Source organism: Procambarus clarkii, chromosome 6 (assembly GCF_040958095.1).
Source record: "Procambarus clarkii isolate CNS0578487 chromosome 6, FALCON_Pclarkii_2.0, whole genome shotgun sequence".
In the NCBI taxonomy this organism is placed as follows: domain Eukaryota; kingdom Metazoa; phylum Arthropoda; class Malacostraca; order Decapoda; family Cambaridae; genus Procambarus; species Procambarus clarkii.
The window spans coordinates 30,494,984-30,512,097 of NC_091155.1; the positions used below are offsets into that span (position 1 = coordinate 30,494,984).

Genomic DNA, 17,114 nt, shown 5'->3' on the forward strand with positions numbered 1-17,114 from the left:
AGTGGCAGCTGTGGTAGTGGGAGCGAGTGGCAGCTGTGGTAGTGGGAGTGAGTGGCAGCTGTGGCAGTGGGAGTGAGTGGCAGCTGTGGTAGTGGGAGTGAGTGACAGCTGTGACAGTGGGAGTGAGTGGTAGCTGTGGCAGTGGGAGTGAGTGGCAGCTGTGGTAGTGGGAGCGAGTGGCAGCTGTGGTAGTGGGAGTGAGTGGCAGCTGTGGTAGTGGGAGTGAGTAGCAGCTGTGGTAGTGGGAGTGAGTGGCAGCTGTGGTAGTGGGAGTGAGTGGCAGCTGTGGCAGTGGGAGTGAGTGGCAGCTGTGGTAGTGGGAGTGAGTGGCAGCTGTGGTAGTGGCAGCGAGTGACAGCTGTGGTAGTAGCAGCGAGTGACAGCTGTGGTAGTGGCAGCGAGTGACAGCTGTGGTAGTAGCAGCGAGTGACAGCTGTGGCAGTGGCAGCGAGTGGCAGCTGTGGTAGTGGGAGCGAGTGGCAGCTGTGGTAGTGGGAGCGAGTGGCAGCTGTGGTAGTGGGAGCGAGTGACAGCTGTGGTAGTGGCAGCGAGTGACAGCTGTGGTAGTGGCAGCGAGTGACAGCTGTGGTAGTGGCAGCGAGTGACAGCTGTGGTAGTGGCAGCTTTGGTAGTAGCAGCGAGTGACAGCTGTGGTAGTAGCAGCGAGTGACAGCTGTGGTAGTGGGAGCGAGTGACAGCTGTGGTAGTGGCAGCGAGTGACAGCTGTGGTAGTGGCAGCTGTGGTAGTGGGAGCGAGTGACAGCTGTGGTAGTGGGAGCGAGTGACAGCTGTGGTAGTGGGAGCTGTGGTAGTGGCAGTGAGTGGCAGCTGTGATAGTGGCAGCGAGTGACAGCTGTGGTAGTGGCAGCGAGTGACAGCTGTGGTAGTGGCAGCGAGTGACAGCTGTGATAGTGGCAGCGAGTGACAGCTGTGGTAGTGGCAGTGAGTGGCAGCTGTGGTAGTGACAGTGAGTGGCAGCTGTGGTAGTGGCAGTGAGTGGCAGCTGTGCTAGTGGTAGTGGCAGTGAGTGGCAGCTGTGCTAGTGGTAGTGGCAGCGAGTGGCAGCTGTGGTAGTGGCAGCGAGTGGCAGCTGTGGTAGTGGCAGTGAGTGGCAGCTGTGGTAGTGGCAGCGAGTGGCAGCTGTGGTACTGGCAGTGAGTGGCAGCTGTGGTAGTGGCAGTGAGTGGCAGCGAGTGGCAGCTGTGGTAGTGGCAGCTGTGGTAGTGGCAGTGAGTGACAGCTGTGGTAGTGGCAGCTGTGGTAGTGGCAGTGAGTGGCAGCTGTGGTAGTGGCAGCTGTGGTAGTGGCAGTGAGTGGCAGCTGTGGTAGTGGCAGTGAGTGGCAGCTGTGGTAGTGACAGCTGTGGTAGTGGCAGTGAGTGGCAGCTGTGGTAGTGGCAGTGAGTGGCAGCTGTGGTAGTGGCAGCGAGTGACAGCTGTGTTAGTGGCAGTGAGTGGCAGCTGTGGTAGTGGCAGTGAGTGGCTGCTATGTTAGTGGCAATGAGTGGCAGCTATGTTAGTGGCAGTGAGTGGCAGCTGTGCTAGTGGCAGTGAGTGGCAGCTGTGCTAGTAGCAGTGAGTGGCAGCTATGTTAGTGGCAGTGAGTGGCAGCTGTGGTAGTGGCAGTTAGTGGCAGCTGCGCTAGTGACAGTGAGTGGCAGCTGTGCTAGTGCTGTGCCAGCTGTGCTGTGCCAGCTGTGCCACTGCCACAGCTAGTGGCAGCTGTGCCACTGCCACAGCTAGTGGCAGCTGTGCTAGTGGCAGTTAGTGGCAGCTGTGCTGTGCCAGCTGTGCTGTGCCAGCTGTGCCACTGCCACAGCTAGTGGCAGCTGTGCCACTGCCACAGCTAGTGGCAGCTGTGCTAGTGGCAGTTAGTGGCAGCTGTGCTAGTGGCAGCGAGTGACACACATCCATATGTGATATAGTGCAGAAAATGTATTCATTTAGAGAAAGCTTAATCACCATTGTCTAAGAAAAAATCTAAATATTTAATTGCAAAAATAATACATTACCAGGTATCTTAATAAAAGTCTCCTAAGACTGCCTACTCTAGGCTACCGTACAGCTAACTAAACTGTCCGTCACTCTTAACAAATGTTGTAATTACAAAATCCTTTGTTTGGTATCTTTGGAAAGATGATATACGCATCTATAATTGACGTGGAGGAAATATTATTAACTTAATAAAAAATCATTATAAAATTTGGCAGATAAAAATAATTCAAATATTAAAAATATTAAATATCATTTTAGTACTGAAAATTTTGCGCAATAAACCCTCAATGTCAGTTTTGTATATAGTTAATAATGACTTGTATTCGACTAATATGATTAAGTTTTAAATTTTGAACGAAAACAAAAAATAATGCCGACATAAATATGTAAAACTAATACTTAGAGTAGCCCAATTTCTCTTAAATACATCTCAAAATACAGCCTAAAAAGACTAGGCCTTCATATATTATATACAAAATTATACATTAGGCTGGGAACTGAGATGCCGTTCCTGAGCCTAATGTGACGCTGTAACATTTCTGCCATTTGCCAGAGGTGCCATATAATGTTGCAGGTGATTGCGGTTCTTGTGGGTCTTGCCGTGACAGCGAAGCTTGGCGATGTAGCCCACGGCGGCCAGCACTACCTCCCGCGGCATGACAGCCACCAGCACCAGCGGACGCAGGTCCCAACACTCGATAACGGCCTGCACCAACCGGCCCACAACCAGCCCATCAGTGAGCGCTTCACCGTCGTGGCTGAGTCGATCCGTCACAGCGAGTATGCGTCCAGCGCCACCAGGGACAAGCCTCCAGCAGTCAGAGGATCATACTCGTGAGTGCGTCAGCCGGGTCTAGGGTCTTCATTTCTCATTCCCTCCTCACTCCTATCCCTGCCTTCCCCCACCCCCTCACTCTCTCTCTGGTCACATCGCTAACTAATGTGTGTGTACTCGCTGGTGGCATAATCCAGTTTGCTTGGGAGAGAAGTGCTGCTGGTGGACCACTGGGGGGTCACACTCGGGAGGCCCAACACTACGCGGCGTACTACCAGCGGCGTCCTCGACGATCTTGAACTTCTTGGTTGTGTACCTAACTAATATACATCTACAAAGGCCTTAAAAGATAATGGTATTTCGCACAACTGTGTTTAACTCCGGGATGGCTCAACATCTCCATTTCTCTCTCCTTCTCTGGCTCACTGATCTCACTCTCATTCTCTATCTTTATCGAATTCTACCTCATTATTATGCAGTCCCCGTGGTGTAGTGGTAAGACACTCGCCTGGCATTTTGCGAGTGCTTTGACCTGGGTTCGTATCCTGGCCGGGGAGGATTTACTAGGCGCCAATCCTTAACTGTAGCCTCTGTTTACCCAACAGTGAAATGGGTATCTACTCGTTAAACGATTTGGCTGGGTCGTATTACGGGTAACATAGGATTAAGGACTTGCCCGAAACGCTATGCGTGCTAGTGGCTGTACAAGAATGTAAGGACTCTTGTATATATATATAAATAACAAAATAAAACAATTATCTCACATTCTTAATTTTCTCTCCCTCTCTCTCTCTTTCACTCTACCACTTTCTCATTCCGTCTCTCCATCTCTTACTTTCAGCCTCTCTCCTACTCCCGACCAATAACTCGTGCTCAACCTATCTCTTCTCCCTCTCAGCCCGCCACATATGATAGATGATCATAAAATAGAGTCGTTATTATAGTAGGAAAAACCACATCTGTGGTAAAGTAATATTATAAACCACAGTTGTTATAATGGAGACAGCTTTTTCATTTCCCTCCTCCCCTCCAACCCCCCACCAGCCCCCTCTACCCTCCACCCAAGAATAATCAGACATTTCCCTTCTCTTCCCCGCATTACGGTCGGCCGACACTGACCGACCTACATCAGACATTCAATAGACAGATAAACAGAGAATATAGCTCTTTATTTTCCTAACTCATTCCATTTTTATAACTTCGAGTGTGTCTTTTTCTGATAAACATTCATGGGTGGTTAGTCGATTCAATTGTCATTTCCACCTGACAGGTGGACGGCCCCTAACGGAGAGAGCTTCCTTGTTGAGTACGTCGCTGATGAGAGAGGCTTTCGACCAGTGATCCACCGTGGAAGTTCTGCATCTTCCTTCGGATCGTTAAACAGCTTACCCGCTGCTTCCAGTGCTTCCAGAGAATCTGCAAGTGGAACGACGGGCCATTCTTCATCTTCCGATGCTTCAAGAGGCTCTTCTAATGGGTCAACGGGCTTTGCAGATACTTCTGGTATTTCACAAGGATCAAGAAGTGGATCTGCAGGCGTTTCCATTACTTCCGGTGCTTCCCTAGAATCCAAGAGTGAATCTACAGAATTGTCAGCTTTTTCTGGTGCTTCCCAAGGATCCGGAAGTGGAACGATTGGCTTCTCATCATCTTCTGGTGCTTCACGAGGAACCGGAAGTGGAACGACTGGCTTCTCAACATCTGGGGCTTCACAAGCATCCAGAAGTGGAACGAACGGCTTTCTCATCGTCTTCTGGAGCTTCACGAGGAACCGGAAGTGGAACGACTGGCTTCTCAACATCTGGGGCTTCACAAGCATCCAGAAGTGGAACGAACGGCTTCTCATCGCCTTCTGGAGCTTCAAAAGCATCCAAAAGTGAAACGACTGGCTTCTCATCATCTTTTGGTGCTTCACGTGGATCTGTAAGTGGAACGACTGGCTTATCTTCAGGTGCTTCACAAAGACCCGGAAGTGGAACGACTGGCATCTCATCATCTTCTGGTGCTTCACAAGGATCCAGAATTCGAACGACTGCCTTGTCGTCACCTTCTAGTGCTTCACATGCATCCGGAAGTGGAACGACTGACTTCTCATCGTCTTCTGGTGCTTCACAAGGATCCGGAAGTGGAACGACTGGCTTCTCATTGTCTTCTGGTGCTTCACATGCATCCGGAAGTGGAACGACTGGCTTCTCGTCGTCTTCTGGTGCTTCACAAGGATCCGGAAGTGGAACGACTGGATTTTCGTCACCTTCTAGTGCTTCACATGCATCCGGAAGTGGAACGACTGGCTTCTCATCAGTCTTCTGGTGCTTCCCAAGCATCAAGAAGTGGAACGACTGGCTTCTCATCGTCCTCTGGTGCTTCACTAGGATCCGGAAGTGGAACGACTGGCTTCTCGTCGTCTTCTGGTGCTTCACAAGGGACCGGAAGTGGAACGACTGGTATCTCATCGTCTGGGGCTTCACAAGCCTCCAGAAGTGGAACGACTGGCTTCTCGTCGTCTTCTGGTGCTTCACTAGGATCCGGAAGTGGAACGTCTGGCTTCTCATCATCTTCTGGTGCTTCACAAGGAATCAGAAGTGGAACGATTGGCTTCTCATCGTCTTCTGGTGCTTCACAAACATCCGGAAGTGGAACGACTGGCTTCTCGTCGTCTTCTGGTGCTTCACTAGGATCCGGAAGTGGAACGTCTGGCTTCTCATCATCTTCTGGTGCTTCACAAGGAATCAGAAGTGGAACGATTGGCTTCTCATCGTCTTCTGGTGCTTCACAAGCATCCGGAAGTGGAACGACTGGCTTCTCATCTTCTGGTGCTTCCCTAGGATCCGGAAGTGGAATAACTGGCTTTGCTTCGGGTGCTTCACAAGCATCTGGAAGTGGAACGACTGGCTTCTCATCGTCTTCTGGTGCTTCACAAGGAACCGGAAGTGGAACGACCGGATTCTCGTCGTCTTCTGGTGCTTCACAAGCATCCGGAAGTAGAACGACTGGCTTCTCATCTTCTGGTGCTTCCCTAGGATCCGGAAGTAGAACGACTGGCTCCTCATCGTCTTCTGGTGCTTCACAAGGAATCGGAAGTGGAACGACTGGCTTCTCATCGTCCTCTGGTGCTTCACTAGGATCCGGAAGTGGAACGACTGGCTTCTCATCGTCTTCTGGTGCTTCACAAACATCCGGAAGTGGAACGACTGGCTTCTCATCGTCTTCTGGTGCTTCACAAGGAATCGGAAGTGGAACGACTGGCTTCTCATCGTCCTCTGGTGCTTCACTAGGATCCGGAAGTGAAACGACTGGCTTCTCGTCCTCTTCTGGTGCTTCACAAGCATCCGGAAGTGGAACGACTGGCTTCTCATCGTCTTCTGGTGCTTCACAAGCATCCGGAAGTGGAACGACTGGCTTCTCGTCGTCTTCTGGTGCTTCACAGGCATCCGGAAGTGGAACGACTGGCATCTCATCGTCCTCTGGTGCTTCACTAGGATCCGGAAGTAGAACAACTGGCTACTCGTCGTCCTCTGGTGCTTCCCAAGGTACCGGAAGTGGAATAACTGGCTTTGCTTCTGGTGCTTCCCTAGGATCCAGAAGTGGAACGACTGGTATCTCATCGTCTTCTGGTGCTTCACAAGGAACCGGAAGTGGAACGATTGGCTTCTCATCGTCTTCTGGTGTTTCACAAGGATCCGGAAGTGGGACGACTGGCTTCTCATCGTCCTCTGGTGCTTCCCAAGGAACCGGAAGTGTAATAACTGGCTTTGCTTCTGGAGGTTCACAAGGATCCGGAAGTGGAACGACTGGCTTCTCATCGTCTTCTGGTGCTTCACAAGGAATCGGAAGTAGAACGACTGGCTTCTCATCGTCCTCTGGTGCTTCACTAGGATCCGGAAGTGAAACGACTGGCTTCTCGTCGTCTTCTGGTGCTTCACAAGGCATCCGGAAGTGGAACGACTGGCATCTTATCGTCTTCTGGTGCTTCACAAGGATCCGGAAGTGGAACGATTGGCTTCTCGTCGTCTTCTGGTGCTTCACAAGGAACCGGAAGTGGAACGACTGAATTCTTATCGTCTTCTGGTGCTTCACAAGGAACCGGAAGTGGAACGAATGGATTCTCATCGTCTTCTGTTGCTTCACAAGGAACCGGAAGTGGAACTACTGGCTTCTCGTCGTCTTCTGTTGCTTCACAAGGAACCGGAAGTGGAACTACTGGCTTATTATCAACTTCTGGTGCTTCACAAGGATCCGGAAGTGGAACGACTGGCTTCTCATCATCTTCTGGTGGTTCACAAGGATCCGGAAGTGGAACGACTGGCTTCTCATCATCTTCTGGTGCTTCACAAGGAATCGGAAGTGGAACGACTGGCTTCTCATCGTCCTCTGGTGCTTCACAAGGATCCGGAAGTGAAACGACTGGCTTCTCGTCGTCTTCTGGTGCTTCACAAGCATCCGGAAGTGGAACGACTGGCATATCATCGTCCTCTGGTGCTTCACTAGGATCTGGAAGTGGAATAACTGGCTTTGCTTCTGGTGCTTCCCTAGGATCCGGAAGTAGAACGACTGGCTTCTCATTGTCTTCTGGTGCTTCCCAAGGTACCGGAAGTGGAACAACTGGCTTTGCTTCTGGTGCTTCCCAAGGATCCGGAAGTGGAACGACTGGTATCTCATCGTCTTCTGGAGCTTTACAAGGAATCGGAAGTGGAACGATTGGCTTCTCGTCGCCTTCTGGTGCTTCACAAGAAACCGGAAGTGGAACGACTGGATTCTTATCGTCTTCTGGTGCTTCACAAGGAACCGGAAGTGGAACGACTGGATTCTCATCGTCTTCTGGTGCTTCACAAGCATTCAAAAGTGGAACGATTGGCTTCTCATCGTCTTCTAGTGCTTCACAAGAATCCATAAGTGAAACGACTGGCTTCTTATCGTCTTCTGATGCTTCACAGGGATCCGGAAGTGGAACGACTGGCTTCTCGTTGTCTTCTGGTGCTTCACAAGGAACCGGAAGTGGAACTACTGGCTTATTATCAACTTCTGGTGCTTCACAAGGATCCGGAAGTGGAACGACTGGCTTCTCATCATCTTCTGGTGCTTCACAAGGTACCGGAAGTGGAATAACTGGCTTTGCTTCTGGTGCTTCCCTAGGATCCGGAAGTGGAACGACTGGCATCTCATCGTCTTCTGGTGCTTCCCAAGGAATCGGAAGTGGAACGACTGGCTTCTCATCATCTTCTGGTGCTTCACAAGGAACCGGAAGTGGAACTACTGGCTTATTATCAACTTCTGGTGCTTCACAAGGATCCGGAAGTGGAACGACTGGCTTCTCATCATCTTCTGGTGCTTCACAAGGAACCGGAAGTGGAACTACTGGCTTCTCATCGTCTTCTGGTGCTTCACAAGGAACCGGAAGTGGAACGACTGGCTTCTCGTCGTCTTCTGGTGCTTCACAAGGAACCGGAAGTGGAACTACTGGCTTCTCATCATCTTCTGGTGCTTCACAAGGAACCGGAAGTGGAACTACTGGCTTCTCATCGTCTTCTGGTGCTTCACAAGGAACCGGAAGTGGAACGACTGGATTCTCATCGTCCTCTGGTGCTTCCCAAGGTACCAGAAGTGGAATAACTGGCTTTGCTTCTGGTGCTTCCGTAGGATCCGGAAGTGGAACGACTGGCATCTCATCGTCTTCTGGTGCTTTACAAGGAACCGGAAGTGGAACGACTGGATTCTTATCGTCTTCTGGTGCTTCTCAAGGAACCGGAAGTGGAACGACCGGCTTCTCGTCGTCTTCTGGTGCTTCACAAGGAACCGGAAGTGGAACGACTGGATTCTTATCGTCTTCTGGTGCTTCTCAAGGAACCGGAAGTGGAACAACTGGCTTTTCATCGTCTTCTGGTGCTTCACAGGGATCCGGAAGTGGAACGACTGGCTTCTCGTCGTCTTCTGGTGCTTCACAAGGAACCGGAAGTGGAACTACTGGCTTATTATCAACTTCAGGTGCTTCACAAGGATCCGGAAGTGAAACAACTGGCTTCTCATCGTCTTCTGGTGCTTCAGAAGCACCCAGAAGTGGAACGACTGGCTTCTCATCGTCTTCTGATGCTTCACAAGGATCCGGAAGTGGAATAACTGGCTATGCTTCTGGTGCTTCACAAGCATCCGGAAGTGGAACGACTGGATTCTCATCATCTTCTGATGCTTCACAAGGATCCGGAAGTGTAACGACTGGCTTCTCATCATCTCCTGGTGCTACCCAAGGAACCGGAAGTGGAACAACTGGCTTCTCATCATCTTCTGATGCTTCACAAGGATCCGGAAGTGGAATAAATGGCTTTTCTTCTGGTGCTTCTCTAGGATCCGGAAGTGGAACGACTGGCTTCTTGTCGTCTTCTGGTGCTTCACAGGGATCCGGAAGTGGAACGACTGGCTTCTCATCGTCTTCTGGTGCTTCACAAGCATCCGTAAGTGGAACGACTGGCTTCTCATCTTCTGGTGCTTCCCCAGGATCCCTAAGTGGAACGACTGGCTTCTCATCGTCCTCTGGTGCTTCCCAAGAAACCAGAAGTGGAACGACTGGCTTTTCATCATCTTCTGGTGCTTCCCAAGGAACCGGAAGTGGAACGACTGGCTTCTCACCTACTTCTGGTCTTTCTCAAGGGTCTGGAAGTGCATCGCCGGGCTCCTCTGGTTCCGATGCTTCCCGAGGGTCTGGTATATCTACGGGTTTCTCTGCTGTTTCTGGGGCTTCCCACGGATCCGGAAGTAGAACAACTGGCTTCTCATCTTCATCTGGTTTTTCACAAGCATATGGAAGTGGACCGACCAATTCGAGGGGGTTTTCTGCTTCTTCTAGTGCTTCCCAAGAGTCAGGTATATCAGCGGCGTTCTCCGACCCTTCAGGTGTTTCAGAATCTACGGTCTTCTCTACTGCTACTAAGACTTCCCAAGAATCCACTTCCCGGGGTTCCGGAATTGGAACGTTTGGCCTCTCTTCTCCTTCTGGAAGTGAATCATTAGATCCCTCCACTTTACCAGACACGTCTTTGAACTTGTTAAATGGTCCTTCTGTCTCCTCTACATCCTTTGATGTTTCTCTTGAACCCGGAAGTGGTTCGTCTTCCTCTACTACAGCTGATGATTCTGGAAGTGGATTTTCCATTTCAAGACTTTTACCCACTTCATCAAACAATTTATCGTCTGGTGAGGCTGGTACAGGTATAGCAGAGAGCCTGGCTGGCCAGAGCTCCCCTCCTAGTAGTACTCTTGACAAGGTTGCCTTCTCTGTAGGCTCCAGTGGTTCTAAGAGTGGAGTCACAAGCACCTCCATCTTCTCAGATCATTCTACTGGATCTAGATTGTCATTTACCCCTTCAACTGGCTCAGGCTCTAGCTCTAGTTTTCCGCCCACTTCTGCAACTGCACCTGGAACGAGACCATCTAGTCAGATCACTGAAGGTGTAGCAGTTATCTTAGCTGGTCAAGGTACAACTGCTGGAGATTCTCGTGAACAAGCTTCCTTCTCTGGTGCTTCTAGCATTTCTGGTAGTGGATCGTCCAGCTCCACCCTCTCTGGTGCGTCTGCTGGCTCTGGTATTGGATTTAACAACATTAGGTTTTCAGAGACCTCTTCAGCTGGCTCAGGCTCTGGTTCCAGATTTACATCCACTCCGACTGTGTTGAGTTCTGATTCGAGATTCTCATCCACCTCTTCAACTGGATCAGCTGCTGGTTCTAGATTCACCTCTACTTCATCACCTAGACCTGGCTCCAGACCATCCAGTGAGATCATTCAAGGTGTAGCAGTCGTCCTGGCTCGTGGACAGGCTGCATCCCCCAGTTCTTCCACTGATTCTGGAAGTGCATCGCCCAGTTCCTCAACCTTCTCAAGTAGTTCTTCTGGTTCCAGTAAGGGATTTACCACCACTACATTTTCACCCATCTCCTCAACTGGATCAGACTCTAGTTCAAGGTTCTTAGTCACCTCTTCACCTCGAACAGGTACTGGCTCTAAATTTACATCCTTTTTATCAACTGGACCTGCTGGTTCCAGACCATCCTCTGAGATCATCAAAGGTGTAGCAGTGGTTCTGTCTGGTCACAATGCTCCTGCTGGGGGTGCTCGACGACAGGCTGCCTTCTCCAGTACGTCCAGTGATTCTGGAAAAGAATCGTCCAGCTCCTCCAGCAACTCTAATAGGTCTTCTGGTCCTGGATTATATTCCTCTAGATTTTCGCCTGTCCCTTCAATTGGCTCAGGCACCCATTCTGGGTTTCCATCCACTTCTTCACCTATATCAGATTTTAACACAAGATTCTCGTCCACTTCAACGGGACCAAGTTCCGGTTCTAGGTTCTCCTCTACCTCTTCAACTCAATCAAACTCTGTCTCTAGTTTTCCATCCACCTTTTCAGTAGGATCAGGCTTCAGTTCCGGGTTCCTATCCACTTCTTCAACAGGATCAGGCTTCATTTCAAAACCATCTTTCGCTTCTTCAACTGAATCAACCTCTGACCCAAAGGCCTCATCCACCTTTCAAACTGGACCAGGTTCTGGTTCCAGGTTCTCAACCCCTTCTTCAGTTAAATTTGGCTCCTTGTCATCTGGTCAAGTCGGTGAAGGAGTATCATTATTCCTGGCTGTCGAAGATTCTTCTTCTGGAAGTATTGGCAGTCAAACTTCATTTTCCGGCGTTTCCAGTGGTTCTGGGAGTGGCTCATCAAGTTCCTCCACCTTCTCCGATACTTCTACTAGTTCTGATAATAAAGTTTCATCCTCTGTGTTTTCATTCCCCTCTTTAACTGGACCAGGTTCTGTCTCTAGTTTTCCATCCACCTCATCAACTGGATTAGTCTCCAATTCCAAGTTCTCATCAACTTCAATTGAATCCAGCATCAGCTCTAGGTTTCCATCAGCTTCTTCAGCAGGCTCAGTCTCTGGGATAACTGGTCAGGTTGCTGAAGGCGCAGCAGAAGTTATTCGGGGCCAGGCTGCCTTCTCTGGTGCCTCCAGTGGTTCCCTATATGGTTCTTCGAACTCTTTTTCGAGTTCTAATGTTCATTCTGGCGGTGGAGCTCCTAACTCTTTAGCTTTCTCCAGGGCCTCAATTGGCTCTGAAGGTCACTCGTCCAGCTCTGGCTCCGGAAATAAACATAATAATTTTAGGCCTTCTTCAATATCTTCATCTAGTTCAAGCTCTGAGTCTATTCACTCCACCACTTCTTCACTTCGATTTAACTCCGAGTCCACATCAGGCCAGGTCGTTAAAGGAATAACAGTGACCCAGGCTGGACGAAGTGGTGCTGGTGGAGTCGTTCGTAGTCAGGATACTTCTACTAGTTCTTCTAGTGGAACTGTAAATGAACTGTTAGGAGTCTCGGCCATCTCTAGTTCGCCTGGTTCCAGTGGTGGACCATCGGATTCCTCTAGTTCTGTCATTGATTCCAGTAGCATATCGGTAGGCTCCTACTCCATCTCTGGCTCTTCGCTTGGCTCCAGTAGTGGACTGTCTAACTCCGCTTTCTCTGGTTCTTCACTTGGTCCCTCTAATAAACTATCCAGTTCCTCTAATCTCGCAGAGGCTTCTCAAGGATCAGTAAGTGCCACCTTTAGCCCTGGTGTATCAGGAGGCTTAACAAACCCTAATGATGGAATAAAAGGTTTAGTTTCTTTTATTCCTGCACCAGAGATTGCAGTCAAAACACCTCCTCCAGGAGCAGGTTACCTTTATAATCCTCCAATAATCAGTAACTTACCTCCGGAAACAGAAAATTCAGGATTTTCGTCGCAATCATCCGGCTTTACAGGCTCATCAGGGTTACTGGGGTCAGATGGTTCATCGAGTTCAACGCCTGGCTCTCTACCTGGTTCTTCCTCTTTAGGAATTGATGATTCCAGTGGTGCTGGATTTGGATTTGCATCTGATTCTGGATTTACACCACAAAGTTCCATTGGCTCTGGATTCGGATCGACATCTGAAAGCTCTACTGATTCTAGTTCTGGATTATCCTCGGGAAGTTCCGCTGACAGTACTAGTTCTGGATTTACAGCAGGCAGTTCCGACTCTCAACTTTCATCCACTGGCCAAGCTGGTGGCAATATAGCAGTGGTTCTGGCTGGCCAAGGAGGTCTATCTGGAACTACCAGTCCAAATGCACTAAAGGTTTCTTCTAGCAATGACAGAGATAATGCAAACACTCTATCCTCCACGGTTGACCTTCGTTCTGGATTCTCATCTGAAGGTTCCAGCGATTCCAGTAGCCCCAGCTCTCAACTCTCTTCCGGAAGCTCCTTTGGTTCTATTGCCGGATTTTCACCAGGAAATTCAATTGGTTCTACTACCACATTATCATCTGACAGCTCAACTGGTTCCAGTTCTGAATTATCTTCAGGCAACCCAATTAATGATTCTAGTTTTCCGTTCGCTGATGCCTCTGGGTCAAAACTGTATGCTGGATCAAGCTCTGGCACTACGATTTCATCCTTATCAACTAGATCATCGACTGGTCAAGGCGGGGACAATGTAGCAGTGATCCTGGCTGGGCAAGGTGTTCCAGCCAGTGTTGCTGACGGCCAGACAGCTTATCAAGTCTCTGCTGATACCGGTACAATTGGTATTAGTCCTGGCCTCACTTCAGGCAGCTCTAGTGGCGTTTTAAATTCCCAGCTCCCTAGCACCTCTGGCTCTCGCTTCTCTACTGAATCAAGTTTTGGTTCTGGACTTTCATCTACCACATCAAATGGATTGAACTCTGGACCTTCTGTTGGCCTGGTCGATGGTAGTGCAGCAGCGACCCTTGCTGGTCAAGGTGTTTCAACAAAGGTTACACAGGAACAAGAAGCTGTTAAGAATTTTGTGGGTGCTGGAATAATAAGCACAGGCTCTGGATCCTCTTCAGATAGCGCCACTGTTGTTGGTCCTGGAGTCCCACAAGGTATCTCCACTGGACTGTTATCAGGCAGCTCCAGTGGTTCAAGAAATGAATTCACTTCAGATAGCTCTACTGCTCCCATTTCTGGGTTCTCTTCTAACTCCTCTATTGATGGCTCCGACTCGCAGCTTTCCAGTACCTCTGGTTCTAGTTTATCAGCTGGGTCAAGTTCCAGCTCTTCGTTAACATTCAGCCCTTCAACTGGATCAAGCTCTGGTGAGAGTGTAGCAGTGATCTTGGCTCATCAAGGTATTCCATCAGCAGTTACTCGTAGTCAGGAAACGTTGAGCACCTCTATTGGCACAATCGCAAATGGCAGTCCAGGATCCTCCTTAGGTAGCTCTGTTGATATCAGTTCTGGATCCTCCTTAGGTAGCTCTGTTGATATCAGTTCTGGATCCTCCTTAGGTAGCTCTGTTGATATCAGTTCTGGATCCTCCTTAGGTAGCTCTATTTATGTAAGTTCTGGGTTTTCATCTGGGAGCCCCGTTGATGTCACTTCTGGATTTTCTTCTGACAACTCAGCTGTTAGCTTTACATCATCTCCAGAAAGCTCCGTTGGTATTGCTTCAGGGTTTTCTTCAGGTAGTGAATTAGGTTCCGATTCTGGATTATCTCCTGGTAGTTCGATTGAAATAGGTTCTGGATTATCTGGCACAGGTTCTAGTTTCTCTTCAGGTAGCGTTACTGGTTCCAGCTCTAAACATCCTAGTTCCTCTATCTCTCATTTCTCTAACGAAGCTAGCTCTGGCACTAGATTTTCATCTTTATCTTCAACTAGATCATCAACTGGTCAAAACCCGGACAGTGTAGCAGTGATCTTGGCTGGGCAAGGTGTTCCAGGCGGAGTTTCTGATGGTACTTCTGCAGTTACTAGTTCAACTGGTATTAGTTCCAAATTCACTTCAGGCAGCTCCACTAGTGCTATTTCTGGATTGTATTCAAGTAGCTTGTCTAGTTTAATTTCTGGATTATCTTCAGGCGTCGATATCAGATCTGGATTACCTACGGGCAGCTCCAGTGGCTCGGGCTCTGGATTTTCTTCCGAGAGCACATCTGAAGTGCCCAACTCACAGGCATCTGGTGCCTCTTCTGGTCAGGCCGTTGGTGGTGCGGCGGTGATCTCGGTGGCTGGCGAAGGTGCTCCTGTCGAAGCAACTCGTAGTCATGAAACATTCCAGGTGGCCGCTGGAACTGACAATTCCGAATCATCGTTAGGCTTAAGCTCTATAAATTTGTCTAGTTCATCGCTTAAACCTTCAAGCTCTTCCCCCGAATCTTCTAGTCGAGATGCACTGCCTGGTCTCAATACAGCATCTTTCCTGTCCAGTGGTGGTGGGGCAGTGCTGCCACACAGACTGTCTGGAACCACTCTCCATACTGCTAGTGGAGGCAGTGTTCGCAAATTCTCAAGCAGCTCGTTCCAGACCTCGCAAGGATACAGTTCCAGCAGCAGCAGCAGCAGCAGCAGCAGCAGCACGAGGAACTATGGCACCATTCCCAACGTTAAGGATGTTGCAGTTATTCTCGCCAAGACGGGTCAGCTCTAGACACTCCTTTTTGATCATTCCCACAGAATATGCTGTCAAATTAAGTACATTGTAGGTTGATAATTCTCACAGAACTTGGTAATTGTTTTCACAAATTATGCTAATGGTCTGCTGCCTTTAACTGTGTGCTGAGTGGAGAGGGTTTCAAGTAGACAGTATTGAAGACGGGCAAGTACAAAGTGCTGATGTTCCCTCCAAGGGGAAGTGTATCTTGTGTGTTCCTCCAAGGGGAATGCACCTTAAATGTTACCCCAAAGGAAGTGCATATGTGTTCCTCCAAGGGGAAGTGCGTCTCAAATATTCCTCCAAGGGGAAGTGCGTCTCAAATATTCCTCCAAGGGGGAGTGCGTCTCAAATACTCCTCCAAAGGGAAATGCATCTCAAATATTTCTCCAAGGGGAAGTATCTCAAATATTCCTCCAAGGGGAAGTGTATCTCAAATATGCCTCCTAGGGAAAGTATCTCAAATATTCCTCCAAGGAAAAAGTGTATCTCAAATATTCCTCCAAGGGGAAGTGCATCTCGTGTGTTCCTAGATGTTCGTGTTGTTACTAACTGCTAGCTTAGATGTAGATTAAGTTACTATTGTGTTTTGTATAATATACTATAAATGCCACGTTGTTATGTAAATAAAATGAAAGCACGTTGTAATAATTATTGTACTTTAAACCTATCTACACACGTCTACAGAAAGCTGCTGGGTGAAGACAGATGTGCAGGGTGAAGACAGATGTGCAGGGTGAAGACAGATGAGTGTAGACAGACATATAGGGTGGGAACAGTGTTGAGTGTAGACAGATCTGGAGTATAGAGAATTGCAGGGTACAGAGAGAGAGAGATGTAGGTTCTACCAGAGTGACAACGTTCATCACATAATATTGCAAGTCCTTAAAGAACACAAACCCGCTGCACTTGGCTACTCTGGCATGGCTGAAGCTCCTGTACATTCTCAGCCACTGCCCGTTTCCACAGCAGCGCCAAAAATATATATATTGGCGTGAAATGCTTCAAAGTTGCAGTAAAATTGTCAACGATCAATCGCATAAGCACGTTCAGGCACGTGACCCCGATCACGTGCTGAACTGGTGACAGATGTTCAGAAGCTGTTCACCGGACACATACAACGTCTTACTGGAAAATTACCCCAAGACCAATAAACAAGTCGCTCTACCGACCAGGCCAAGACCTCCACACACAACTGTATCCTGGAGGCAGCTCTCTCACTTGCGAGATGTCAACCGCCAAAACTTACAGCAATTATACACCATCCAGAGAAATTAGGCATAAAATGAACGAGTTCCAGCATGCGGAGAAGCCGGTGGCTGAGCGGACAGAACACTGTACGTGTGATCCTGTGGTCGCGGGTTCGATCCCGGGCGCCGGCGAGAAACGATGGGGAGAGTTTCTTTCACCCTGATGCCCCTGTTACCTAGCAGTAAATAGGTACCTGGGAGTTAGTCAGCTGTCACGGGCTGCTTCTGGGGGTGGAGGCCTGGTCGAGGACCGGGCCGCGGGACACTCAAGCCCCGAAATCATCTCAAGATAACCTCAAGATGCCTGCCTCCGTCACCAACAGACAGGGTAACCCCCCCCCCCCACCAGCATTCACTCCACAAACCCTAAAAAGAGGAACCATTGAGCTCGCAATGTTCCACGGGAGACATCTGGGGACCATGGCGATATAAGTGAACCAATACAGAAGACACCCGGGGAACTTCCGGGGGGGAACTAAACAACTGCTTGGCGTCAACGCCGCACCTCATCCACACGTTCAGGGAGGAAAACGACGAAGAACACTCTAACGAGATGGAGGACCCGCAAGAAAACGCAGACCTCATGGGCTCAGTCTGGAAAAATACTGTCACCTTCGAACACAGGAGA

At 49.3% G+C, this 17,114-nt stretch overlaps 2 protein-coding genes across 2 annotated transcripts in view; both read left to right on the forward strand.

Moving 5' to 3' along the window:
* The window catches only part of LOC123753970 (mucin-21), a 126,409-nt gene extending 120,524 nt beyond the window's left edge, over nt 1–5,885 (forward strand). The window contains exon 4 of the mRNA XM_069307847.1: nt 4,548–5,885. Coding sequence (XP_069163948.1) covers nt 4,548–5,754 — 1,207 coding nt within the window. The 3' untranslated portion in view covers nt 5,755–5,885. The remainder of the gene's footprint in view (nt 1–4,547) is intronic.
* A 762-nt stretch (nt 5,886–6,647) lies between these two features.
* On the forward strand, nt 6,648–15,887 carry LOC138355766 (pneumococcal serine-rich repeat protein-like; the record flags this gene model as incomplete). Its single annotated transcript, XM_069311235.1, has 1 exon — nt 6,648–15,887. A coding segment is annotated over one exon (8,586 nt), but the record flags the coding sequence as incomplete, so codon positions are not given.
* Nucleotides 15,888–17,114: the final 1,227 nt, after the last annotated feature.